Genomic DNA, 27,024 nt, shown 5'->3' on the forward strand with positions numbered 1-27,024 from the left:
TTCTCTAGCAAAGGTACATTTGTACTTAGCTTTCAAATATAGCTACAAAATAAAAGATCTCACATCTTCAATAGTTATTATACCTTATACAAAGGGGTTAACAGGATGGTGTTAGTCAGATCTGAACTTGGGATGACTGAGATGACATAAGATCAGATACTGTCAAAGCTCCGGATTGATCAACATCAAGTCTCTTAAATGTCTCTATCACAACTGAAACATCCTCAGGGCTAATCTTCCCCATTTCCTCAAGCTTATATATGACAAATTCTGCAACACTGATGACAGAAACCAACAAGACACACATAAGAATCACAGGGACAACTCAACCAATTAATGAAAACATCATTTACAAGATCATAAAATTTTACATAGAAGGGAATAGGCATGTGTGGTGAAAGAAAAGAACCTGAAGTTACTGCTAGTTATTTTCTCTTCCTTTAGGTTTAATGTGTTCAGCACTACACAAATGACTCTTACCTGACAGCCTTATCATGATCAAGATCTGCTGCCTCAAGATCCGAGGGTGTCAAATTTCGTTTAAGAACCCATTTCACGAATGAGCTTTGCCTTCTTTCAGTGTATAGTTCAGCAAGGTAGAGAAAGAACTGAGCTAAGCAAATGGTACTGCTCAGTATCCAGAAAATAGCAAAAATACGACCCCGTTTGGTTGAGAAGCTCTCATCCCCATAACCCAGAGTGGTGATGGTTGAACAAACACAATAGAATGCATCCATAAAATTGAATTCTTCAACTACAAATAAGAAGACAGTTCCAACTATTATAAGAACAAAAATAAGGATCCCTGCCATGATAAACTTATATTTAACTTTGTGAGTTTCAACCTCCTTGAGAATCTCAGTTGGACCCTTTTTGCGCATGTAAATGGTTCTAGCTAGAAGGATTTCCTGTTTTTCTACTATATAATCTGCAGCCTGACTAAGAATCAGCCCCACAAGAACCATGCCTGTGAAGACATAAATAGTTGCAAGTAGTTTTGCCAGCATGCTATTTGGCACAAGGTCCCCATATCCGGATTGATCAACATCAAGTCTCTTAAATGTCTCTATCACAACTGAAACATCCTCAGGGCTAATCTTCCCCATTTCCTCAAGCTTATATATGACAAATTCTGCAACACTGATGACAGAAACCAACAAGACACACATAAGAATCACAGGGACAACTCAACCAATTAATGAAAACATCATTTACAAGATCATAAAATTTTACATAGAAGGGAATAGGCATGTGTGGTGAAAGAAAAGAACCTGAAGTTACTGCTAGTTATTTTCTCTTCCTTTAGGTTTAATGTGTTCAGCACTACACAAATGACTCTTACCTGACAGCCTTATCATGATCAAGATCTGCTGCCTCAAGATCCGAGGGTGTCAAATTTCGTTTAAGAACCCATTTCACGAATGAGCTTTGCCTTCTTTCAGTGTATAGTTCAGCAAGGTAGAGAAAGAACTGAGCTAAGCAAATGGTACTGCTCAGTATCCAGAAAATAGCAAAAATACGACCCCGTTTGGTTGAGAAGCTCTCATCCCCATAACCCAGAGTGGTGATGGTTGAACAAACACAATAGAATGCATCCATAAAATTGAATTCTTCAACTACAAATAAGAAGACAGTTCCAACTATTATAAGAACAAAAATAAGGATCCCTGCCATGATAAACTTATATTTAACTTTGTGAGTTTCAACCTCCTTGAGAATCTCAGTTGGACCCTTTTTGCGCATGTAAATGGTTCTAGCTAGAAGGATTTCCTGTTTTTCTACTATATAATCTGCAGCCTGACTAAGAATCAGCCCCACAAGAACCATGCCTGTGAAGACATAAATAGTTGCAAGTAGTTTTGCCAGCATGCTATTTGGCACAAGGTCCCCATATCCAACAGTAGTCATTGTAACAACACAAAAGTAAATGGAATCAAGAATTCCATTCGTTTTTTGACCCTTGATCTGATGCCTGATGAGGAAGAAACAAATGGTGCCTCCACCTAGGTAAGCAGCCAACCACATGAACACTTGCTTGAAATTAAATTGTGGTTTCGCAGGTATTGATGCAGGATGTAAAGGAGATTCAACTCCATTTTCTTCAGGGCGATTGGTCTCAGCTAAAGAAAGAGCACTACCACGTTGTTGTCTGAACTCTGAAAGCAATGATTCATTAGCATCATTATAAGCCATCAGAAAACTAAACTTAGGTTCATCTGAACGGGAAACCTGCAGAACACAATTGTAAAATGAGCTGAAATTAGCCATGTGACATAATGTGTCTGAATTCTAACCTTACATAAAATCATTGAACATTAGTCATTTTACATTAATTTCTAGTGGCCAGTAGTTAATAACTATAATCATCATTGCTTGCCAAAAATCAACGTATTTAATGTACAAAACTTTTCACTTCCCTAGTAGCTCATAAACAGTGACACCAATTTCTTCGATATGCACTGATGAGAATGAATTATTTTGTTTCTGTACAATTTGCATTGCCATATTCATTGCTGAGCACTAAACTGAAATTCAGTCATTAAAAAAGCAATCATGCTTCTGCCCATTCAATAGCAGTTTGGCAAATTTTTTCCTTGTAAGTGACCCCATGCGATTTTAGCATATAAAATGCACTTGCAGTTAACAATTGCACTTGGTGCCATCTCCGAGAGATTACTGTGCGTGGGGGACGGAGGAATTACACATACCAAGAGGAATAGTCAGCTACTCAAAGAGCTCAGGACACTTTCATTAGGAGTAAAAAAAATAATAATAACATTTACATTGAATTGAAATCAAGGTGAACATGGTTAGAAGGTTAGCCAACTTGTTCCAAAGGAAATCAAGGAAAACAAAATTTTAATTATCCTAGTTTTATCATTAATTATCTATTTAAAACACAAAGGTCCTGGCTTTTAACTGAATATCCATTATAACTGAATCAAACAACATGCAATTCTTACCATCATATTGGATCCTAACATGTATAGCAAATCAACTTTCTCTCGTTAGATATGCAATCAAATAAAATGGCTTCTCAGAAACTATAAATTTGTTTTGAAAAATTAGAAGAAAAAAAAAGTTAATAGAAGAAAGAATGAATATGAATTAATATGCTTTTAGATTATTATATTTCTTAAACTCATAAAAATAAAATGTTATATGTGAAGATAAGGCAAATAAAATGTTATATATGAAGATTAAGCACCATACCAATATGAACATTCACACAAACAAAGAGAAAAAGGAAAAAGAAAGTAGATGAATTAATGTTTATGGAAAGATAGAAACAGAACCCAGAGGGTATTGAAAATTGGAGATTTTGTCTTACACGAGAAAGCCGTTATTGCAAATCAATTGCTCAATTTGAAAGTGATGTGTCTGTACTTTTGCATGACCCACAGAGAACTCAGAAACATAGGACCCGAAAGAACTGTAATATCCCAGGAAAGTAGTATCAAAGTGATAAAAAAAAGGAACCAAGATTCACTCTGATGCTTCCAACTGGCCAGTTTCTCACCACTAATAGGAACCAAACATGGACTTTGACCTCCAATTATTAAGACCCAAATGGCCAATGTCACATACCAGAAAGCATGCTCTAATCTTCTTCTGTTTTTATCTTTTAAAAATATAAAAATAGTATGCTATAATCTAGAATGCCATAAAAGCTAACAAGTGAAAATTACTTAAGGCCCATATGGCTAATGTCACATACCAGAAAGCATGCTCTAATCTTCTTCTGTTTTTATCTTTTAATAATATTAAATAGTATGCTATAATCTAGAATGCCATAAAAGCTAACAAGTAACAATTACTTGAAACTAGGGAGCTAATTTTTTTATTTTATTAGTTTTAAGTGGTATATCAACTTTGTTAAATTAATCTACTCATTGTCCATGAGATAGTTTGAAAATAGCATGAAGATAGTCTGAAAATCCCATGAATCAATAGTGTGGTTGATTAAGAATATTTAATTCTTAATCCAACCCAAAATGTTGAAAATAGTTAAATATACATGAACACGCACCCAACAATCAACATAAACAAAAATGAGGGCGCAATCCCAAATAAGAAACACACGCATACACACATGAACACGCCAGCTATGATAAAATGTTTGCATTATCTTGTTTGACGGCTATAACTACATACACTATTTGAATAGGAACATACCAGTAACTAATGGAACGAATAATGCAAATATAAATATAAATTGTTTTTCGTAGGGTTGACATGGATAGTTCTAAACAAAATGTGAAATCTATGACCCTTATTAGGCTTATTTGGTCTTTTTCGGTCAGGTCAACTCGTTATAATTTGTATTTTTTTCACATGCAAAATAAAAATAAAATTGAAACTTTTTAATATTGACTTTATCTCATTTTCAACACAAAAAACCAAAGAACAAATAAACAAAAGCACTCGTAGAAGGAGTAAATTTTATATTTTAGCCACCAAAACCATTGCAAAAATTACAAACACGCAGCCACTCAAGCCGTAGTTATTAAACTCAACTCAAATATTAACTTGATCTATGAGCTGGGTCATTGGGCTACTAGTTCAACCAGTACGTTATTAGTCAAACTACATGGTTAAATAAAATTTTTTATTTTACAATAAATATATATAAAAATAAGTTTGAGAATCGTAACATAAATATGTAAATTAAAAAAAAGAAGAAAAAAAAAAGAAGAAGAAGCATATGCCTAAATTAAACTGGCCATCATAATTCAAAATCAAGGTTCGCAATAACATAGTAGTCTTTTGATAGGATGATAGTCTTAGTGGTAGATAGATCGATAGAAAAGCACTTTTTTAAAAATTCTTTAGGTTTTTTTATTTCAAAAAAAAAATTCTTTAGGTTTTTTCCTCTTTAAATTATCATATGGACAAAGTTTAGCTACAAAATTGATTGTAACCTTAGGCTACAACTTTACTTAATATCTTTTTATTGGATATGAATTTTGACAAATTCACTGTTGGATTACTTCTTCTTCTTATATTCCCATGCTTGCAAAATTTCTTGAAAATTAAAGAACAATAACTATGTCATCAATAAATTGTTTAAATTGTAAGTTTTTGTAATTTAAAATTGTGCATAAAATATAAAGTTATAAATTATATAGTAAATAATATCTGATTGACACAAAAGATGACATGTGTATTAATAGTGTAAAGAACATACAACTCAACGATTAAATTTTTAAAATATACAGTAATTCTTATTTTATTGAGTAAGATTGTAATTTTATGCTAAACCAATTTTATAGATAAACTTTTTTCTTACCATACTGTAACATATTAAGCAGTAAAACAAGTCAATAAAGTGGATCTATATATATGTAAGTTTACAAATTTCACAGACCCGGGTGACAAAAACTCATTCGGGTTACACGGGCCACTTCAAACCCACCAGGTTTGATTGAGTTTAACGTGGTCTTGTGCATGTATGATCCATTTAAACACCTAGACCGATTTAGGTGCCGGGTCACCGGTTTTCGGTCCAACCAGCTGGGTAGGTCCATGTTTAACAACTACGACCCAAGCCCAATCTGTGGTCTTAATGACTTACTTCTCTTTACAGGCCCAATAAAAAGTAAAAACAAAAGGATCCGTCTCTACACACTACACTCTGTGAGAGTTGGAGTTTTTTAGTTTCAGTTTTATATTATTATTTTTTTTTGTCAGAGACTCTGAGTAGAGGGAAAATCCAGAAGTGGAACTGTAGAAGCACTCGACCTGGGAAAGAAAGAAGAAGAAAAACAAGGGCTTAAGCACTTCCCCTCCCTCTCTCACTGGTACAACACTTACCAAGTTTTCTTACACTAACTCATGCTTCAATTGCACATTTACTTTGTTTGCTTCTTTCTCTGTATATTTTCAAACCCTTTGCAGCTTAAAACCCATATTTCTCTTGCCATTTGTAGTTCATAAATCTTAGCGTTTCTGGGTATTAGCTCTTTACTTTGTTCTAGGAAGAAAAAACCCATTTTTGTTTTACCTTTTAATTTTCTGTTTCTTAGACCATTTGTTGAATTTGTACTACCAGCTTGCTTTTGGGGCTTTGAGTAGCTTTAATTGAAGTTTATGCTTTAACAGTATTAATTTTTGTAGTCTGTTTTATATCCTATGCTAGCAAGAGTAGACCATTTTTGTTTTATCTTTTGGTTTTTCTGTTTCTAATGCCATTTTTGAATTTGTACTGCCAGCTAGCTTTTGGGGCTTTGGGTAACTATAATTGAACTGTATACTTTAGTCCAAGTGTAAGTAATGACATCATTACCGTCGAAAAATATATGGATACGGCGGCAACAGTGCCCATGTGGGGATTGGAAATGTTATGTTTCATATGAGGGTGATGCTGAAGAAACATCCATAGCATCTCAATTGGTAAAGAATGATATGGTGCCATCGGAATCTATGGTTGCTCCTTATGTTGGAATGGTGTTTAAGAGTGATGATGACGCGTTTGAGTATTATGGCAATTTTGCTAGAAAGAATGGATTTTCAATTAGGAAAGAGAGGTCAAGACTTAGCCCGCAATTGGGTATTTATAAACGCGACTTTGTTTGTTATCGTTCTGGATTTGCGCCTGCAAAGAAAAAGCCTATCGGGGAGCACCATAGGGATAGGAAATCGGTGAGATGTGGATGTGATGCAAAAATGTATTTATCGAAAGAGATAGTTGAAGGAGTTTCTCAGTGGTTTGTTGTACAGTTCAGTAATGTTCATAACCATGAACTTTTGGAAGATGACCAAGTACGCCTCCTTCCAGCATATCGTAAAATTCATGAGGCAGATCAAGAACGCATACTGTTACTTTCTAAAGCTGGGTTTCCTATTCATCGTATAGTGAAGGTGCTGGAGTTGGAAAAGGGGATTCAAGGTGGGCATTTACCATTTTTGGAGAGGGATGTCAGAAATTTTGTTCAGAACCGTAAGAAGGTTGTTCAAGAAAATGATGCTTTGCTCACTGAAAAAAGGGAAAATGATACACTGGAACTGCTGGAGGCATGCAAGACCACAAAAGAAACAGATGAAGACTTTGTTTATGATTTTTCTGTGGATGAGAATGATAAGGTTGAAAATATTGCTTGGTCCTATGGTGACTCAGTTCATGCATACACCATGTTTGGTGATGTGGTTTATTTTGACACTACTTATCGATCAATCACATACGGAATGCTTTTTGGAGCATGGCTTGGCATTGACAACCATGGTAGAACCATATTCTTTGGTTGTGTCCTGTTACAGGATGAAACATCCCGTTCCTTCTCATGGGCTTTACAGGTTTACTGCTAATATCCTTTATAATGGTTTTAGTTATGTATTCATATATCTTCCCTTGCAATAATTATTTCCCACCTTGAATACAGACTTTTGTCCGTTTCATGAGAGGAAGATGTCCACAAACAATTCTAACTGATTTGGACCCTGGGCTTATAGATGCCATAAGAAGTGAGCTACCAAACACTAAACATGTCACTTCTATATGGAATATTATCTCCAAACTACCAAGTTGGTTCTCTATTCTGCTTGGATCTCGCTATGCAGAATTTAAATCTGAGTTTGATGTGTTATATCATGTGGATACCGTGGATGAATTTGATCTTCGATGGAATCAAATGCTTTCCATGTTTGGACTTGGTTCAGACAAACACATTGCTTTACTCTTTTCTTTCCGGGCATCTTGGGCACTATCCTATATGAGAGGTTACTTTCTTGCTCGAATGGCGACGACAGCATATTCAAAGTCTGTAGATTCATTCTTGAAAGGGGTTTTTAGTGCACAAACATGTTTGCGTAGCTTTTTTGAGCAGGTATATTAGTTAAAAGTTATTTTCCCTATTCTCCTTGCATTCATGTTTTCCCTGTAGTCCATGCACTGATATTGCTTCTCTTGCTTGAACTCTTTCAGGTTGGTATTTCTGCTAACTTTCAAAATCATGCACATCTAGCAATGCAGTATATGCGTATAAAAACATGCATACCCATTGAAGATCATGCACGAAGCATTCTTACGCCTTTTGCCTTCAATGCTTTACAAAATGAGTTGGTGATGACCATGCAGTATGCAACATCTGAGATGGCTAATGGATCATATATTGTACGCCACTTCAAGAAGATGGATGGAGAGCATCTTGTCATATGGATACCAGAAGATGAACAGATCCATTGTTCCTGTAAAGAATTTGAGTCTTCAGGAATTTTGTGCAGACATGCTCTTAAGATACTTATAGTAAAAAACTACTTTCATCTTCCTGATAAATATTTTCTGAGTAGATGGCGCCGAGAAAGTTCTCCAGTTATTTATGAAGATAATTGTACTCAAAATGGTGAGGATGAATGGTTTCAAGAATATCATTGCCTTACTGAAACTCTATTCTCAGAATCGTCTATTACAAAGGAGCGTTCTGATTATGTTCGTATTGAACTCACTAAAGAGCTCACAAGGCTCCTTAATGAGGTCAGAAACCTCCCAGAGATTGATGGAGTTGCTATGGATTTGACACTGTCCCCGACTTGTTGATTTGAAGTGAAGGATTCTATGCATGCTAGCAAATGCAGCTTTATTTTCATCTAATGGAGAGCAAAGACAGGTGAAAGAAAGTATGAGCAAAAGTTGAAGAAGGTGAAAAAGGGGGGACAAAATGTTAATGGATTCTCATTGACCACTTCCAATCAGAAGAGGTAACATTTTGAGAAGGGTTAACCAGGAGTGTATATTACAATATTTATTGTTGTTAATAGCCAGCTGTGACTGTGGCTTCCTGGATGAATAATTAGGCTGAAAAGAATGCAGATGGGGTCAATAGATATACCTAGGAAGGTGTACTTTGTAACATGTGACAATGTTCTTTTAGTAATGAAGCAGAATCATAGTTTCTATCTTATACCGTTCTTAACTTGGAATAGGTGCATTTCAATAAGTGTTTGCTTGATTTATTAAGGTGTAAGAATGATTTTTCGTTGATACTGCAGCCATGCTGTCTTTTGCATACGATACTTTTGACATAAAATACCTTTTCATCATTTTATCCCTTTTGACAAATAAAGTGGTCGTGATGGCACAACCTACTCCAAAGCATCTATATATATATATATATACCTTGACTCGTGTCTTGCCATCCAAGCCTTGTATTGTATTTCTTACTCATCATGTATTGGGCATACCAATGAGGTTTTATCCAGAATCTTACTTAACCATCTCTTTTAGTTTCAAACATCTAATACTTTTTTTTATGCTATAAAAAGTAGCTGCTTGTAAATGTTTTGAGTCCGTTTTCCTCTAAATTGGTGATGTCATTAATTATTTGATGATTATGCTGTTTAAACCTATGTTGATGGACTGTGTATTAAATGAATGTGAGAAGATGTTGATCTAAATTCTCTTTTACGTAAATATATAACAGCATATATGCCTAAGTTTCTTTGTAAATTGGATTCATGACTAAAATTATCACCGCAATAGAAAGTAGAAACTATCTCATCTTTACACCTGTCCTTGTAACATGACAACAACAACACCTTAGACCCAAAATGTTGGTATCTGCTATATATCCATGACAGATTAATTTGAATCAACCACATGTATTCTTTCTTCCATTCTATCCTATCCAAAATCATACTCTATGTACCTTAATTAACATGTCCCTTTTTATTACTTCTACTAATATTATTTTAGGTGTTTCTCTACCTCTTTTTGTTCCCTCAACTTAAATCCACTTTTTTTTTTTATTTGGTGAATCAATTGCTCTCCTTTGCAATATCATAAAGTTTTCAACACCTTTAAAACATAACATAATGGATTCAACTGGGACATATAAGAATAACATGAAGGGTTCAATTCCGAAGTCTCTTGTATCCTTGGATATTGCCAATAACTAATTAGATTTTACAGCAACTAAGGTACTTAGCAGCAAAAAAAAAGGGTATCTCGTTTCCTTGGATGCACTAGTCCTTGATGCTTACCTTAACTTTTTTTTTTTTTTTTTACTAACTATAGCTTCATCTGGTGCTCTTGTATTATTTGCAATGGTTATATAATCTTCAAGATGTAGGATACCCAGTAATAAAATAATTATGTTCCGTTGTCTATGAATGGAGTGATGGTCCTTTGTTTGAGGACACTGTGAGTGAAGTTATATCCAACAGACTTTTTATCATTGAATGTACTTGCCCTCATCTGTTGAACATCCAGAACAGTAGTACATACTATTGAACAATTTCTGATCTCTAGTGGACCTCTCAATAGGATTCGAACCCAGATGAAGTTCTGGCCATCTATCAGAGAAAAAAGAACAAATGGATCTTGTAGGATTCCCAAGAAATTTTTCAATTTCTTCCTGCCATGCATAAAAGAATCTTAAAATGATTGGTTTGTAGATTCATGTTGGAAATTTACAGTCCAGAGTCCATACACAACTGCTAGTGGTTTGAATGATAGAGTTTCTCGTCTGGATGATATATTTGTTAAAGATATTGGGTTTATGTTGATGTAAGTATGTAATGGCCCCAGAGGCCTAGTTATGTTGTAAGCCCATCTAGGGCTAACCCTAGCTTCTAGTCTCTGAACCTTGTTAAGGGTTCACTATAATCATTGACTTGAGTATACACTAAAGATGTAGCCGCTAAGGCTTTATCCTGTGGATGTTAGCTGTTGGTCAAACCATGTAATCCCTCGTTTTCTTCTCTCTTTTTTGCTTCTGCTTCTCTATTTTATTTTATTCTCATCTTTAACAGTTATTGTTTCTGGAGCAGTTGGACCAGGCAGTAATTTCCTTGTTTGAGGCACTACTTGCAATGTTAGGGTGATGCAACTTAATTGATCCTTCCAAGTTTGTTTCAATTTAAGAGATAATGGGGGTAAATTTTCACTTATTAGACTGGTAGATGTATAATCAGGTGAGATGTTTGAAAGAGAGTTTCCATTATTTATTGATAATTTTTCACAATTGAACCCAGAGTGCTTCAGGGAGGGACTCACAAATCATGAATGCATGATTGAGGTTCCCCTTCTATTCCTTGAGGGAGAAATTATCTCATCTTTTGGATATGTGTATCCTCCCTCTCACAATGCATAGGTCCCACATGATCGTAGGGCCCCATTGTAAGAGGGAAAATGCATGAGATAATTATTGTCCTTAAGGAGTGCTTTGATTAGTTTTCTGCTGTCTCAGTCTTTTAATAGTGATATGTCTCTGCAAGGATCACAAATTGATAGGGGTAGTTAGTATGCACAATATATGTGAAGTTACCAATACCATTAATTTGATCTAATTTGTCCAATGGTTGACTTTTCTACTTACCTGAAATGATTTTAGAGGCTCTACTTATGGCATGTTTGGATGTTTAAAAAAGGAGGGGGAGTAGAGTAGAGGGAGGGAGAGTAATGCAATTACCTTGTTTGGAAGTTTTTTAAAGAATGAGGGGGAGGAGTTTGGTGGAGTTTGGAGGGGTTTGGACTCTCTCTAACCCCCCAATTTTAATTCCCCCAAATTGGAGAGATTTGGAAGGGGAGTAGAGTACATAAACTATTGACCAAGTAAATTACCTAATTTACCCTTATTATATTAACAAAATTACACAAGGGGAAGGACTAATTACTCCCTTCCCCCTTACTAATTTTAAAAACATCCAAATAAGGTGAAGGTGAATCATTCTCCTCTACTCTCCTCCCCACTACTCCCCTTCCCTCTACTCCCCTCTACTCTCCTCCCTCTCTAAACTTCCAAACAAGCCATTAATTCAAATGACTTCAGGTTGGATGATCTGGATCCACATTCACTAGCCTCATTTGGATAAAGGACAGTAACATTGTACTGATCTTCATACTATCCAAACCCTTTGTTTCTTCCAGAAAAAATTTTTGTTCTCTTAAAATGGTTGTTGAGCTGCACCATACTTGAGTATTGACAATTATTTAGCACCAACATTCTTGTCCCCACTTGCAGGCAGATAAATCTGGTCTTTTCCATGTTGCAATGGTGCTCATCAATCTGGGCTCCTTCCATATCTCTCTTCCATAAATGAATGGCAGTGGCAGGTAACAATTTTATTGATTCACTCAACTTGAATCTTAACTCAATAGAGGGTCCCCTTTGGGAGAAGCCCTGTCCATGATATTTGTTATTAAATACAAATTTTAAAAGAATGAAAATGATAGTTGCAAACTTCTAGCCACGTGAGTGCAGAAACATGAATGGTCGGTTTCCTGTACTGTACAATATTAGACATGACAAAAATGACAAATATCAATTTGCCAAGAAAGATAGTTGTCAAGTAAATATCAACCCTCAATTATAAGTGTTCCTATGTGAAATTTTGTCCTGTAACCTTTTCATGAAATGGTTAATTGATATTTGCTTTTTGGAACCGTCTTAATCACCTAGGCGGACCTACAGCTTTTTTTGTGGAGGGATGGGGCTTGACCTGGGGTTCATGTCTGGTTGCACCTTTATGAATCCTAAAAGTTATGAATGTGTGTCTGTATTAGTGGTCTCATTTGGATGTATTTGGCTGCAAGGAAATGGAGGCTTGTGGAAAGTTTAGTCGGAAGGAAATGCAAGGATGTGGTTTCTTTTATTTGTCTAATGGGGGTGCATTAAACGAGAGACTATATGCTTAAAAGTTAAAAGCTGATTAAAGGTATTCTTTTCTTTTTCTTTTGTTCTTTATCCTTAAGAAAGTTATGTAGGAGTTGAAATCTGAGTATTCTTTTATTGGTTTCAATAGAATAATTTCTATGGAATGTCCTTTACTCTTCACTTTGGAGGGAGAGAATAAAAATTTTATGTTAACCCGTTAACCCACATATTCACCTTGGAGAAAAGAGGTGGATTTATCTCTTTGATAACACTTGTTCCAAAAGTTTAAGTTGTTACAAAATAATGATCTTAATTATTTTACCATTATTCTAATGCTAACAAGTTTCCAAAATGCTTAAAAAACAGCACTGTAATAAAAATAAAAAATTTATAGAGCAGTAGTCAATTAATCACACCCAAAAAAAAAAAATGACAATCACTTTTGCGCACCTTGAATTTGGTATTAAGATTCTCTCAATTTGTTTTTGAAATGGAGTAATTTGAAACAGAGAATGATCATTTCACGGAAACAGCTTTTGCATTAAGAATACTCTGGTTTTTTATGGAAGGATAGGAACTATTTTATGGTAAATATTTAGTTTTTTGTGAATCTAAATGTATAATAGTTAACGATGCAATCATATAAACTTTCTTTGAAAGATGGACAATAAAGTAGTTCTATAGTCTACTGTCAATCTTTTCTCCAACCTCTAATTTTATAATTAGAGGAAAGGAAATTTAAACCTTAAATGTCTTCGTTGGAGATACTAAGAGGTGCTAGTTGAGCTATAAAGATCTTGGCATTCCTCTAATCAGTTGTGTACAGTAGTGCATTAATAAGGCATTGAGAATTCAAATGACATAAGAATGAGATGGAGGTGAGATAATGGGTCAATGAAGATTACCAATGAATAAAAAATAATTCACTACCATGATCTCATTGAGAACTTAAATGACATAAGAGTGAGATGGAGGTGAGATAATGGGTCAATGAAAATTAATAATAATAATAATAATAATATAAGAATTCATTACCTTGACCTTCAGAGGTAGCCTAGTAGGGCCTTAAGCAAGTGTCTTCCACTAAAAGCAACCTCTTACCAAAAGCAACAAGTTGCGGGTTCAAATTTGGTACTCAATCTCTCCAATAAAAATTAGGGGTAAGTTGCCTAATCAACTCTACCAGATGTCACAAAAGTGGGAGTTTTGTGCATGAGTACAACTAGTGTGATTTCATAAATAATTATCTATGTTATAAAAAAAAAAGTAAAAGAAACTCCATAAACAATTATCCTTGTTAGTGCTGTAGTATATACTTGATTTATATTTGATTTCTTCTACTATAATAAGTTTAGAGACATGAAATTTTTAATAATATTATGAAAATTTTCCCAATATTATTCATAACTTCTAACGCATAATAAAAGTAGTGTCAATAAATGAATCCATGTGAAATGATTGTAGTTTAGCAACAAAAAAAAAAAAAAATGTGAAATTGATTGTACTCTAATTCTGAGGAAATTGTGAAATAAGTTGTGTTGTGAAATAAGTTGTGTCTCAAGGAGTGCTCCCTGTAACAATTGCTATCTCTTACACATTTGCAATACACAAATTTTCACTGCTATTAAGGCTACATCTTATTGCTACGTATTAAAGCGGTGTCAACGATAGATTTATGTGAAAGTTGTATCTATCCGTTATATTCTTTTAAAAGGGTTAGTGTACATCCTTAATGTCTTTCTCTATTTATTATTAAATTTTTTACTTATCACGAAAAAAGAGGTGATATTGCTCCTATTATAATTTGTCATCTTAAAAAAAAAAAAAAAAAATGTTGTCTACTAACATTTCTCTTTGATTTAATGTATTAATATATTCTTCAGTAACTAAAAATGTTCTGCGTGGTCTTGTCGTTCCTAGTATTTTCCACAAAACTCCGGCCAGGAGTCCACCAAAATATTTTATTGTCTTCAAGGGTAGGCTCAAGGCTGGACTGGAAATATCTTCCACTCCAAACTCTTTGTTTATTTATTAATTTATTATTATTTTCCTGATCCTTCAAACTCTTCTTCAAGTCATACTATTAATTTGTTGTCTTGTCTAATTAATCTCATAACCAACAAACTAGTGGTTTTTAAGTTTTTTAATTTTCATCAAATTAAAATTATTTTGCTGCTTTGCCAAATTTGGTGAAGTAAAAGAACAAGAAGAAAGTAGCATAATTTATTCAGACTCATGGCGTTTTACAAGCCTAAGTTACATTACAACAAAGGAGAACTTAACAAGAAGCAAAGCTCTGCATGCGTACATAATATGAAAAAGGGCTTGAAAAAAAAACCATTAGAGCTTTAGGCATCTTAAAAGAAACCAAAGCTATATGCCAATGACATTGAAAAAGGACTTTAGACATATATAGGAGAGAACTTAGTGATTTTGAAAGTGACCAAATCATTTTGGCAGTATGATATATCTCTAAAAATATATACATATCAGACTGCAATTAGATGTTGTTGAGCTTCAATCCTGATTTCTTCCTTCATTTTCCTTATGAATTCTTCAAATTTTTTGTTTAATTCATCTGTACTAGGAAATTCCTCATTTACTGCAGCTGCTGCAAGTTCTTTGTCACCATCTGTTCTCAACAGAACCCCATTCTCTTCTTCCTCTATCCCTTCATCTTCTGCAGGAAAAGCTTCACTCTCTCTTTCTTCTTTCTCTGTATTTGAAGACCCATCTTCCTGTTCTTCTACTCTTTCAGCTTCAGCTACTTCTTCTCTCTCAGCTACAAGGTCAACATTCTCCAGTGATCCAATATCATTCTCAGTACATGAAGCGCTATAAGAAACCGCGCTTTTGGCTAGAATAGCAAGTATTCCATTACAAATGAGAAACATGTACTTCCTTTCAATTGTGTGGGTGAATAGGGAGAAAAAGAATGTGGAGAAGTAGACATTGTAGAAATAAGGAAAGAAGCAGAAGCCTGAAGTATAGTAAATAAACAAAGTAATTAGAGAGACTGAGAAAACAAACAGCAAAGTCCTTTTCAAGAACTGGAACTTGTTGAATTTGCAAACAGTTTGGAACTTCTGGTCCTCAATTTGCTCCATCTTTCTTTGTTTTTTTTTTTCTGTAAAGCAAAAGTTAAAGCTCTAGGTAGAGAAGAATCTTATAAGGATGGCCTTGAAAGAGGGGTCTTTGTCTTTTGGGTTCTTAAATTTGTATGTTGGTTGGGCATTCATGCCCCTCTCTATTTATAGGAGCTTTAAAAACTTCTACAGTTTCATGTACTATTGAATTCACATAAGAATGAGAGTGGGAATAAAACTTTTTACAAATTTTCATTTGCTAAAATAGTAATACAGTATGAAACTTTAACATAGCTACTATTTTCTTATTAATACACATGGATCATGTTAAAGGGTCCTTTAAGACATTTATCAACTGATCATTTTAGAAAAATTTTAATAACACTTGCATGAAAAATATAAAAAGTTGTCAAAATAATCAATAATTTTTTTTTTTCATTTTTCATAAAAAATTTTAAAAATATATTCTAAGCCAATACTTTTAGGATATCGGTTAACTTTTTACCTACACCAATTACAAATACTAATATAATGGTTGTAAAAAAAAGTTACAAAAACTTCTATTTCACTAGATTTATTGTATACAAAAATACCTGCATTTTTTTTTTTTTTTTTGGTTGATAAACATACATGCTTGATTGTAGGAAATGAATTGGAACTTTCTAAGCAATCATGACCATGAGACCCAAGTCAGTTAACTTTCCGCGTATACGATTCTATTGAAGGAATCAAAGGTTAAAGAAACGAAAAGACGCCGTTGTAATCTTATAGAGGATTTTCTTTGAAGGTTCTAGTGTTCACAAAACTACACAGAACGATATACTACGTAAATAACACGGTATGAAGTCAAGGGTAGACTTCATAAGTATTTCCCATGAAGGTCAGTATCTGCGTACATTGTTGAAAAATATGGACTCAATAATACAGTATTCAAGGTCATGGGATCTACCTTCTGAATTAATGACCACTACAGGAAAGCAATTTTTTTATTAAAAAAAATTACTTTTTTTTTTTTAAAATTACTAATTATTCCATATAATTTAGCCATATTAAAAACTAGTTTTTAACCTGTGCGATATACAAGAATAGCTGCTAAATGAGTTTTTAGGAAAAAATATATTTTATATTTTAGTTGGAGTAGTTAGTAAAAATGCATGAAATTTAAATTTTTTTTAAAAATGATATTGAAAGAAATAGCACAAAGTTTTATTAGTTAAACAAAAGAAATCAATATTGTTTTATTTATTAATTTTTTGTGAAAATGAAAAAAAGATAGAATGTTGCGTCTCTAGTTTAGTTTGTGTTATATATATATAGGTTTAAATGAGGTAGGTTGTAATATATATATGCAAAAAAATGCCTATTGGCCGAAAATGTTTCTATTAAATGAAAAAGTGTTTACCAATAGGTGTCTATTGAAAATTTATAACCCTTCATATTAGATATACCAAAAAGTTACTATTAACCAAAAATGTATCTATTGAATGAAAATGTGCACATTGACAGAAAATGTGCCTATTAAATGAAAATGTGTCTAACGGAAGGTGTAACGTGCCAGTCACAAAAAAAAAGAAAAAAAGGTCAGATATTTTAAGTGTCCCACGTGCTCCCACCATTCTCCACCACTCATTTTCACACTATCCCTTTTCTCTCTTTTGGCCGGTCAACAAGGGTCCTCTACTCTTGTTTTCTTTTTCATCTTCTCACAAATACAAACATTTGTCTCACACTCCCTCACACTCTCCCACCAGTATCTCTATGCCACCATCTCCACCATAATTTTTTAGGCAATGTCACCGAAAAATCCTTAAGAACCTCTAAGCATCTTCATCTTTTATTTGAGGTAAAATTTCTAATACTTTTGGTGAGTTTTATATTTTCCTTGAGTTTATATTTTTATCTAAACTTTAATAATGATACCTATGTGATTTACAAGCATTGAAAGTGATATTTATGTGTTTATATGTATGGTTTAACCTTATAAATTGGAGTCTATGCCTTGTAAATTAATTTGTTGAGAAACTTTGGAAGAGAAATATGTTATTGATGAGGTTAAATACTAGACTTGCCTAATTAAGTGCTTATTTGGCAATTCCTAAATTGTAGCTAGATACAATTTTAAGTTTTATGCTTATTGTGTTAGGTTTGTTTGATATTGTTAAGGTTCTAGCTAATCTCCTTTGGAGCTTGGAGAATTAGGCTTTTTTGCAGGTTGCAAGGTAAGTAGCTTTTTAATGGAATTTTTTAAAAATAATCATGTTGCATAAATGTTGTTTTTGGGTTAGACACGCTTTTGGAAACTACCTATGGAAACTATATCTTCCTAGAAACTATTGTGTCATAACCTTAACATATATATGATTATATATGAAAATGCATCATATTTGGTATTGCATTTGGGAAAATGCATGAATTGTTGACATGAAAAATATGAGCATCTTTTATTTAATCTTTAATAAGGAAATCATGGATTTTATGGTATATTAGAAAATTTAAAGATGCTTATCTTGTCTTGTTATTTGGGAAATTGATAGAAATTCTTTTTGACAAGAATGAAGTTGAAAACCTTACAAACTTTGTAGAAGTTAGATTATTTAAGATTTTTCTGAAACTACCTGGATGTAAACTATGTGTTTCAAAGTAATGTAACATGTAAGCTTTATGTGGTTTTAACACCAATATGCCATGTGTGATTTCCCTATGATCACTCAATTTAGTTTTTGTACTCTTTGTGACAACGGAATCAAATCTAGGTCAGTTCCGTTTCACTTCAGATGACGCGTTCTTCCCTGTTGCCCATGGGGGGAAGAGGTTCCTTAATTGTGTGTGGGTGAGGCTGATGCCCTAAAAGACCACATGCAAAAAAGGTCCTATTTGACGTGCTCTCCCTGTTACCCATGGGGGGAAAAAAAAACCTTGAGGGTATGGGTGAGGCTGCTGCCCATGAAGTCAAGAGTCTGCATACCAGAAAGGACAATATCATGCCAGTTATGAATGGGTGGATCCCCTGACCGATCTATGTGGTAATGTGGTACATTTGTAATAATTTACTTTATGTTAGATATTATGGCTTTGGAAATTATATTGTTGAGGCTCACTGATTATAGTATATAATTTCAAGCTATTTATTTTGAGAAACTTTGTACTTCATTATTTAATCTTTCTTGTCATATTATTATTATTGAAGATGAAACTTGCATTTTCTCCGCCCCCATTAATTATGCTACTTACTAGGCGTTAGCTCATCCCACCCTCTAACAGTTTTTCAGATTTATTAGCTATACCTTGGATAAGGAGCTTACTTCTTTGGTGATGATTAAAGTGCTATGTTAAATTTGGAGATTCTTGCTATAAATGGTTGGTGACTCGATCTTGCTATGTTCAACGAGACCTTAATTAATTCTATTGGAGGTGGGTCGCTTGAGGTTTGTTAGCCTCTAGCGTGGTAGGCCTAGACTCGATGTTAAGGTCCTTATTCTTGATAAGATTGTGACTTTGTGGAATTTAATCAGAGTTTTGTAATATATTCATGTATTATGTGGAGGTACATGATTTTTAGTTATTGTTCGTAAATGTGTTATAAAGCTCTAACTTGTAATGCGGAGATTTTAGTATGGTTATATATTCTTATCCTATGGAAAAGAAAGGAAAATAAAGATCTCCTATAATTTGATTTGCCAAAAAGTAAAAATCTATATGTATCCTTGGGATGTATATCTCATGCTTTGGACCCTTTTGGGTTTAGGGTGTGACAAAAGGCATCTATTGAAAGGTCATAACCCTTCATATTAGATGTACCAAAAGGTGTCTATTGACTGAAAAGGTGTCTATTGGCCGAAAAGGTATCTATTGAATGAAAATGTGCCTATTGACCAAAAAGATGCCAATTGAAAAATGAAAAGTCACAATTGTTTCGGTGTTTTTAAAGGTATATGTGGCATTAATTTATGTAGCCATATGGCGTAATAAGGAGCGGTTAATAAAATGTCAAACGTTTCAATTTTATATTACACTAGTTGCAAACTCGTGCAATGCACAGAAATAACTACTGGATGTGTCTCTAGTTTAGTTTATATATATATATATATATATATAACCTCTCTAGTTTAGTTTGTGTTGTATTTATAGGAATATGCGGTTAGAAACATAGTATGGAGTGAATAAGAAATTGACTCCTAATATGTCTACTTGAAGATGTTATTAAAAGTGGTAAAAATTCTTGAGTCTACATAGGAAAGGAAATAGATAATATATGAGTTTATACATTCATGGGCTGGATATTGAGTTGGGCTTTGGCATATGTGGACTAGGCCCCTTTGCCCAAATAATAATATTTTATTATTTTATTTTTTTGAGCGAGTTAGTCTGTGCATAGTAGTTATTCTTGAACAAAGTGTCTATTCAGTTATTTTTGAACAATGTGTATGTTACTAACGTATATATATATTCATAGTCCATCATTCATAAAAACTCTCTTTTTAAGAGAAACTCTCCTAAAGAAACTAGCTTCTGGGCACGCGCTCACATGTGTGCTCAGAGGCTCTTCTTCGTGCCATAGATCATTTTATCCTTAAAGGTAGATGTTCGTGAGTCTCAAAACATCACAAATTATGTGAAGATAGAAATCTTAAAGCAGAATTTGGTTTTTCTTAATTTATTTTTGTGATATATGTGAAAGGATTTAGCGTTGGATCCACTATTGAGAAATTTGATTTTGTTTATTTGTGTTTCTTCGAATCTAGCAAATACTATGGTTTTGCTAGGGCTGTAAACGAGCTAAGCTTTGTTGTGTAGTGAATGTTCAATCTCGGCTTGACAGCAAAAGTAGAATGTTCAAGTTTGGCTTGATCTTAATACAAGCCTAAAAATAATGTTCAAGCTTGAGCTTGTTATAGAGTATAAAAGCTTGAACTCGACTTGGCTTGGCTTGACTTGTGTTAAATGTAATATTATTATTAACAACGCGACGTGTGATACCATGTTGTATATGTTAGAGTGGATGTGGAAGAGGAAGCATAGAATAGGAACACTGAGAACACGAGGGTTACGTGGTTCAGCCTTGACGGCTTACATCCACGGAGGAATCCCTTAAGGGCTACATCTTTATTGTATAAGAGTGTAGTACAAAACCTGTGTTACAATGAACCCTAACATGAGTATATATAGGCGACTAAACCCTAGACTACTAGTACAAGCAGGAATGGGTTTGGGCCTATTACATTGGGCTAATATGTCTAATATATATCTCTAACACTGTTAAATATTAGCTCTGATACCATGTTAAATGGACAATATTATTAGCAAACGTGATGTGATATACTATGTTGTGTATGCTAGAGTGGATGCGGAAGAGGAAGCATAGAATAGGAACACTGAGAACACGAGGGTTACGTGGTTCAGCCTTGACGGCTTACATCCACGGAGGAATCCCTTAAGGGTTACATCTTTATTGTATAAGAGTGTAGTACAAAACATGTGTTACAATGAATCCTAACATGAGTATATATAGGCGACTAAACCCTAGACTACTAGTACAAGCAGGAATGGGTTTGGGCCTATTACATTGGGCTAATATGTCTAATATATATCTCTAACAACTTGATTCATTAGTCAAGCCAAGCACAAGCTCAATATCAAGCCCAAACTCAAGTTCAATATCATGCTTTTGATCTTGAGATCCAACACAAGTATAATATCAAGCCTATATCAAGTTTATTATCTAACCTATTTGGTTTGGATGAATGGTCTCAACTTATAATTAATTAAAGTCTTAGAAGGATATGAGTTTACTTGTCAAGCTCATATCAATTTTATTACCAGACTCATAGACAAGCTTAGGCTCAATTTGTTTTGTTACTTTTGTATCGAGTTTGGGTATTCACGAGCTTGTTCATGAACAATATTTTTTACTCAAGCTCGGCTCATTTATTAAACAATCCTAAAACTAAAGCTTAAACTTGGCTTGTTTATAAACAAACAAATATGAACAAGCCTTTTATCGAGCCAAGCTTGAGCTGTTTATGAACGGTTTGGTTCATATACAGCCCTAGGTTTTGCAATGGTTCGTAAACATAGACACATAGTATCAATTTTCCTTCTATATTGCCTTTATTGTGACGTAAGGTAATTTACATTGTTATTAAATTACAAACATTGTTACTATGTCGTATCAGATTGGTTCATTGAAAATGTTTATAAAGTCATAAACAAATATGTGGTATAGAATCTAGTTTTGTTTATGTGATTCATTTATAAACAAACTGTTTGACAATTTGATCTTGGTAAAAATTTAAATGGTTTTGTCAATCTATTTTTAACTCTTTTGCAAGAGGAAGCAATTTCATTAAATCTTGGTCAAAATGGCTTTTATAATTTGATGAGATTGTGTTAAACGTAAGACTTGATCAGTGCATTCATCCTCCACACATTTGGTCTATGAGTTCTTAATTATTTTGCAGATTTCTTCTTATATATATATATATATATAGTATTTATTTATTATTTTTTCCTATCACATCTTTTTGTGTTACTGCTTATAATTAGATTTGTATGTTGTTTTCAAAAAAGTAAATGGGATAATTATAGTAAGCCCACCTGTGGTATGACCCGCTTTTACTTTGCCTACCCATGGTTCAATCATTTACACTTTGCCCACCTGAACTTCAATCTGTTACCCACCTGTTACCCACCTCACCCTCAGACGTTAGAAAAACATCATTTTATTAAAAATTAGACATAACACGGATCAAAAACATGAACTATTAAATTTTTTCCTCGCGAACACAAGAACACAACATTTGTAAATATAATTCAAAATTTTCAGTTACACATCCAAAACCAATTAAATCTTCTAAATCCAGACCACAAATCCCTCTCATTTTTCAAGCCACTAGCAAGCCAAAATCAAATAAAACCCACAACCAAAAAAAAAAATTTGAAACCCACGAAATGTTGCCACCCACTCCACCACCACCACTATTAGAACCCACAACTCAGCACCACCAACACCTCACCCACAATCCACAACCACCACAAGCCACAACCCATAACCCCACCATAATTAGATCATTATCAAACCCATAACCCAAAAGCAAAAAAAAAGAAAAAAAAAAAAAGAAAACCCATGAAGCAAAGATAGTGGTCAATCTGAGATCAAACTCCATTTTGGCCATGACAGAGGCCGAGATTGAGCTCCATTCTCTCTACACCACCGCCGACCCTCTTCTTGGATCTACTCCAAACTGCCGAGATGGAGGCTGAGACCGAGATGGATGCGAGAATAAAGGAAATCAGATGAACCCACAACTAAAACCACAAAAAAATGAAACCCATGAAGCAAGAACAAAGGAAAATGAAACCCATTGCTATGGTGGCCGATGTCCTCCTTAACTCCACCATCGGGGAGAAAGAGAGAGAGAGAGACTAATATGGAAATTCTGGGCATATGTTTGTTTTGAACCACGGGTAAATATTAGTTAACACTTTACCTGTGGTTAGGTTCGATTTTTCTGGGCATATTAGTTAACACTTGACTTGTATCATTCAATCCCTTTGCCATTAACTAAATATTTGTTTCAACTTGACATTTTACCTATGGTTAGGTTTGATTTTTTTTGGGCATATGTTCTCATAGAAGTTCTTAAGCAATCAAAAGCCCTAATATTTTGATTTTTGTTATGTTTGTTTTTCCCTAAAACTATGTTTTTCTAACGTCTAAGGGTAAGGTGGGTAACAGATAGGTAACAGATTGAAGTTCAAGTAGGCAAAGTGTAAATGATTGAATCACAGATAGGCAAAGTGAAAACGGGTCATACCACATGTAAATTGTTGAAATATTTATCCCAAAGTAAATTGTTGAAATATTTACAACATATACAGAATAAGTTGTAATATATATACCAAAAGGTGCCTATTGAAAGGCCATAACCCTTCAAATTGGATATACCAAAAGGTGTTTATTGAAAGGTCATAACCATTTATATTGGATATACCAAAATTTACCTATTGAAAGGTTATAATCCTTCATATTGGATATTTATTAAAAGTGTCCATTGAATGAAAATGTGTCTATAAATGAAAATGCACAACTATTCGGTGTTTTTAAATATATATGTGGCATAAATTTATGTAACCACATGACACAATGAGGAGTGATAAAAAAAAAAGTCAAACATTTTGTTTTTATATTATATATAGATATAGACTAATCGCTAACTCGTGCGATGTAAGGAAATAATTACTAAATGAGTTTAAGGGGAAAAAACCATTATTTTTTTAGTTTGAATAGTAAGCAAAAATGCATAATTTTTTTTTAAATGATATTAAAAGAAATAGTACAAATTTTTATCTGTTAGTTTTATTTATTAGTTTTTTATGTTAAGAAATAAGAGATAGAATGTTGCATATCTAGTTTAGTTTGTGTTGTATATATAGGTATATATAAGATAAGTTGTAAGATATATACCAAAAGGAGCCTATTGAAATGTCAAAATCTTTCAAATTGGATATATTAAAAGGTGCCTATTGAAATGTCACAAATCTTCATATTGGATATACCAAAAGATGTCTAATGAAAAGTCATAACTCTTCATATTGGATATACCAAAAAGTACCTATTGAAAAGTCATAACCCTTTATATGAGATATATATTAAAGATACTTATTGAATGAAAATGTGCCTATTGACCAAAAATGTTTCTATTAACTGAAAATATGTCTATTGCATAAAAATTTTCCTATTGACCGAAAATGTACTTATTGAATGAAAAAAAAAAAATGACTATTGGCCGAAAATTTGCATATTGAATGAAAATATATTTATTGAAGGGTCATAATCCTTTGGGTATAAATAGTGGTTCATATTTGTTTAGTAATTTCTTATCAACTTCTTTTCTTTCATTTTTCTTAGAAACACAAAAAAACTTGTGAGTCTTCTCCAAAATTCCTATTTGTAGAACGTAAAAAACTTTGTTGTGTGTTTCTACAAATAATGAGTGGTCATCAATATCTCCAACCAAGATAATATATATTGATTCATTCATAAACACAACAGGTATATAAGAGCATCCACATCAGTGGAGCTAAAAATTTAGTTATTTGACACCACAAAAAGTTACTTTATCTATTTTACCTACTCACTTTACAAAACATCCAGCAGCAGTAGATCTATTTTATCTTTCAATACAATAAAATACTATAAACATCACAATAAAATAATATATCCACTACAATAAACAACAATCACAACCACCACTACTGTCGCCACCGCCACATGATAGCAAATAATCGTCTAGTATTAACAAGTGATTTTTTTAACCCCAATTATACTTATACATTTTTTTTACTAAAACAATTTCTCGATTATCATGATAGCAAATAATCATCTAATGTAACAATAATATTTTGTTTTAACCCCAAATTATATATATACAAATTCCCTGCACACAAAAAATTCCCAAACTAACATTTATATCAAAACTTAAAATACATAGAAGTATAACAATAGAACATGATCATGCATAAATACTTAATTTGACATGTAGCTTAATCCCACTGACAAAGAAAACAACAAATTCATTTTTGAGCATCTCAAAACTAAACTAAAAATTTCTCATTAAAACTAGAATTCATGATTCAAGTTTGTTTGTAAGAATTTCGAAAAATCAATTCCTCACAAATTAATTTCAAATATTCACCAATCAAATATTCATCATACAGATGCTTGAGGTTTTGGAAGGTTTTGCTCATTTAAGTATTGACCTAACAATATGAAATTATATTAGATGAATATATAGTCTAAGTTTGCGATTTTTATTGATTAGCATCATACACTTCAATTTCTAAGTGCTTAGCAGGTTCTTGAAACAGAGAGAACATAGGTGATTAGGAAGAGTTTTAAAGGAATTTATAATGATTAAGAAGGCTCATCAGTCATGAAGGATTTGATTAGAAACAACAAACATAAACTTCCCTGCAACCAGAAAATTCCCAGAACAATTTCCAACATGACATTTATTGTAATAAATTAGAATCAACAAACAGAAAATCAGCAAGAAGCTTTTTTTTTTTTTTTTTTTTTTTTTTTTTTTTTTTTTTTTTTTTTAAAAAAAAAAAAAAAAAAAAAAAAAAAAAAAAATTGTAGCCTTCCCTGCACACAGAAAATTCCCAAACTAACATTTAAAAACAAAAACATAAATTCCTACAAATAGAAAATTCCCAATACATTCCAATCCTCAATGATTTATCATTAGATTCAACAAATATTATAAATTTATCATTCAAATTACTCAAATAAAAAATCCCAAGCATGTAGATGAAGAAGACAGAGACAACTCACCTGAAGGCAAGTTAGGTCAGAGTGGATTGGCGGCGGTGGCAGGACGAGAGGTGAGAGTTCAGAGGTGAGAGTTTGAGAGAGTTAAGAGCATCAGAGAAGGCCGAGATGGGTCAGAGCCGTGGATCGGCAGGAGATCGAAGGCGTGGGTCTGAGGCGTGGATCGGCAGCGTGGGGCTTGGGAGTTCGACGAAGTGGGTCAGCTTGTGGGTTGGTGATGTCGAGCTTCGGTGGGCCAATGACGTTGAGGATCAAGTCGAGCCGGCGGCAATGAGACAGAGAGGTGAGAGTTTGAGAGAGTGAGTTTTAGAGAGTTGAGAGTGAGTTTGAGGGAGTTGAGTGTTTTGTCTTCAGAGGCACAGAGAATTGCACGGTTGGAGAATAAAAGAATAGAAAAAAAACAAACAAAAAAATATTATTTTAAACAGATGGAGAATAAAAAATGATTTTTTTTAGCTTTCAGTTACAGTGCATAGCCATATATAGTTGTGCATTGTAGCAATGAAGGTAAAAATTTTACCTTTAGCTCCACTATTGCAACACTCTTATTTATATGTAGTGGTGCTAAAAATAGCTTTTTAGCACCACTATTGTTAGTGCTCTAATAGCCATTTGTATTACACGTGTATCCAAGCTCTTGAACACAACATAAAATATAATATAACCATGGCCAAGAAACTCATCTTTCCTAAACATGTTAAAACAAATATAATATACAATAATCAAAGACAATCTTTATTTTTAATTGACAATCTACCTGTATATTCATAACAATCACAAAAAACCAAATAGTTTTAAAATTTCTTAATGGTTAATAACTTGGGAAATCTCTGAAGCGATACAAATATCCAAAGTAGATCATCGTCGCAAACGGATACCATCCACAAGAGCCAAACCGAAATCATAATACCATGTAAAATTCACAAATCCTCTCGCAGAACCAAACGTAAGCACCATCAATTAATTCAAATGATTTAAAGCACACGCAAAAAGAAAATCCAATCGTCCCAAAATT

At 33.5% G+C, this 27,024-nt stretch overlaps 3 protein-coding genes and 1 long non-coding RNA gene across 11 annotated transcripts; 2 read left to right on the forward strand and 2 right to left on the reverse strand.

Moving 5' to 3' along the window:
• Window positions 1–19: 19 nt before the first annotated feature.
• LOC111995581 (two-pore potassium channel 1) lies at window positions 20–3,540 on the reverse strand. Its single transcript, XM_065778204.1, has 4 exons — window positions 3,332–3,540; window positions 1,343–2,229; window positions 481–1,140; window positions 20–278 (listed from the first exon to the last, which is right to left on the reverse strand). The coding sequence occupies exons 2-4, from the start codon at window positions 2,191–2,193 to the stop codon at window positions 116–118; spliced, it is 1,674 nt and encodes a 557-aa protein (XP_065634276.1). The 5' UTR covers window positions 2,194–2,229; window positions 3,332–3,540; the 3' UTR covers window positions 20–115.
• A 2,105-nt stretch (window positions 3,541–5,645) lies between these two features.
• On the forward strand, window positions 5,646–8,897 carry LOC111995594 (putative protein FAR1-RELATED SEQUENCE 10). Of its 2 annotated transcripts, none has more exons than XM_024027503.2 (4): window positions 5,646–5,801; window positions 6,213–7,293; window positions 7,380–7,823; window positions 7,922–8,897. In XM_024027503.2, the coding sequence occupies exons 2-4, from the start codon at window positions 6,274–6,276 to the stop codon at window positions 8,531–8,533; spliced, it is 2,076 nt and encodes a 691-aa protein (XP_023883271.1). In that variant the 5' UTR covers window positions 5,646–5,801; window positions 6,213–6,273; the 3' UTR covers window positions 8,534–8,897. The 2 variants fall into 2 exon arrangements, with proteins under 2 accessions (XP_023883271.1, XP_065633892.1); XM_065777820.1 differs by having other exon boundaries at window positions 8,075–8,897.
• Window positions 8,898–14,790: 5,893 nt separating this feature from the next.
• LOC111995608 (uncharacterized) lies at window positions 14,791–15,826 on the reverse strand. Its single transcript, XM_024027519.2, has one exon. The coding sequence runs from the start codon at window positions 15,695–15,697 to the stop codon at window positions 15,080–15,082; it is 618 nt and encodes a 205-aa protein (XP_023883287.1). The 5' UTR covers window positions 15,698–15,826; the 3' UTR covers window positions 14,791–15,079.
• Window positions 15,827–17,359: 1,533 nt separating this feature from the next.
• On the forward strand, window positions 17,360–19,308 carry LOC111995586 (uncharacterized). Of its 7 annotated transcripts, none has more exons than XR_010630879.1 (4): window positions 17,360–17,519; window positions 17,840–17,895; window positions 18,435–18,699; window positions 18,938–19,308. It is a non-coding gene; the product is annotated as an uncharacterized LOC111995586 (long non-coding RNA). The 7 variants fall into 7 exon arrangements; XR_010630872.1 differs by having other exon boundaries at window positions 17,361–17,519; window positions 18,430–18,699; XR_010630876.1 differs by lacking the exon at window positions 17,840–17,895 and having other exon boundaries at window positions 17,370–17,519; window positions 18,430–18,699; window positions 18,938–19,306.
• The last annotated feature ends 7,716 nt before the right edge of the window (window positions 19,309–27,024 follow it).

This window comes from Quercus suber, unplaced genomic scaffold (assembly GCF_002906115.3).
Source record: "Quercus suber isolate HL8 unplaced genomic scaffold, Cork oak 2.0 scaffold_10, whole genome shotgun sequence".
In the NCBI taxonomy this organism is placed as follows: Eukaryota; Viridiplantae; Streptophyta; class Magnoliopsida; order Fagales; family Fagaceae; genus Quercus; species Quercus suber.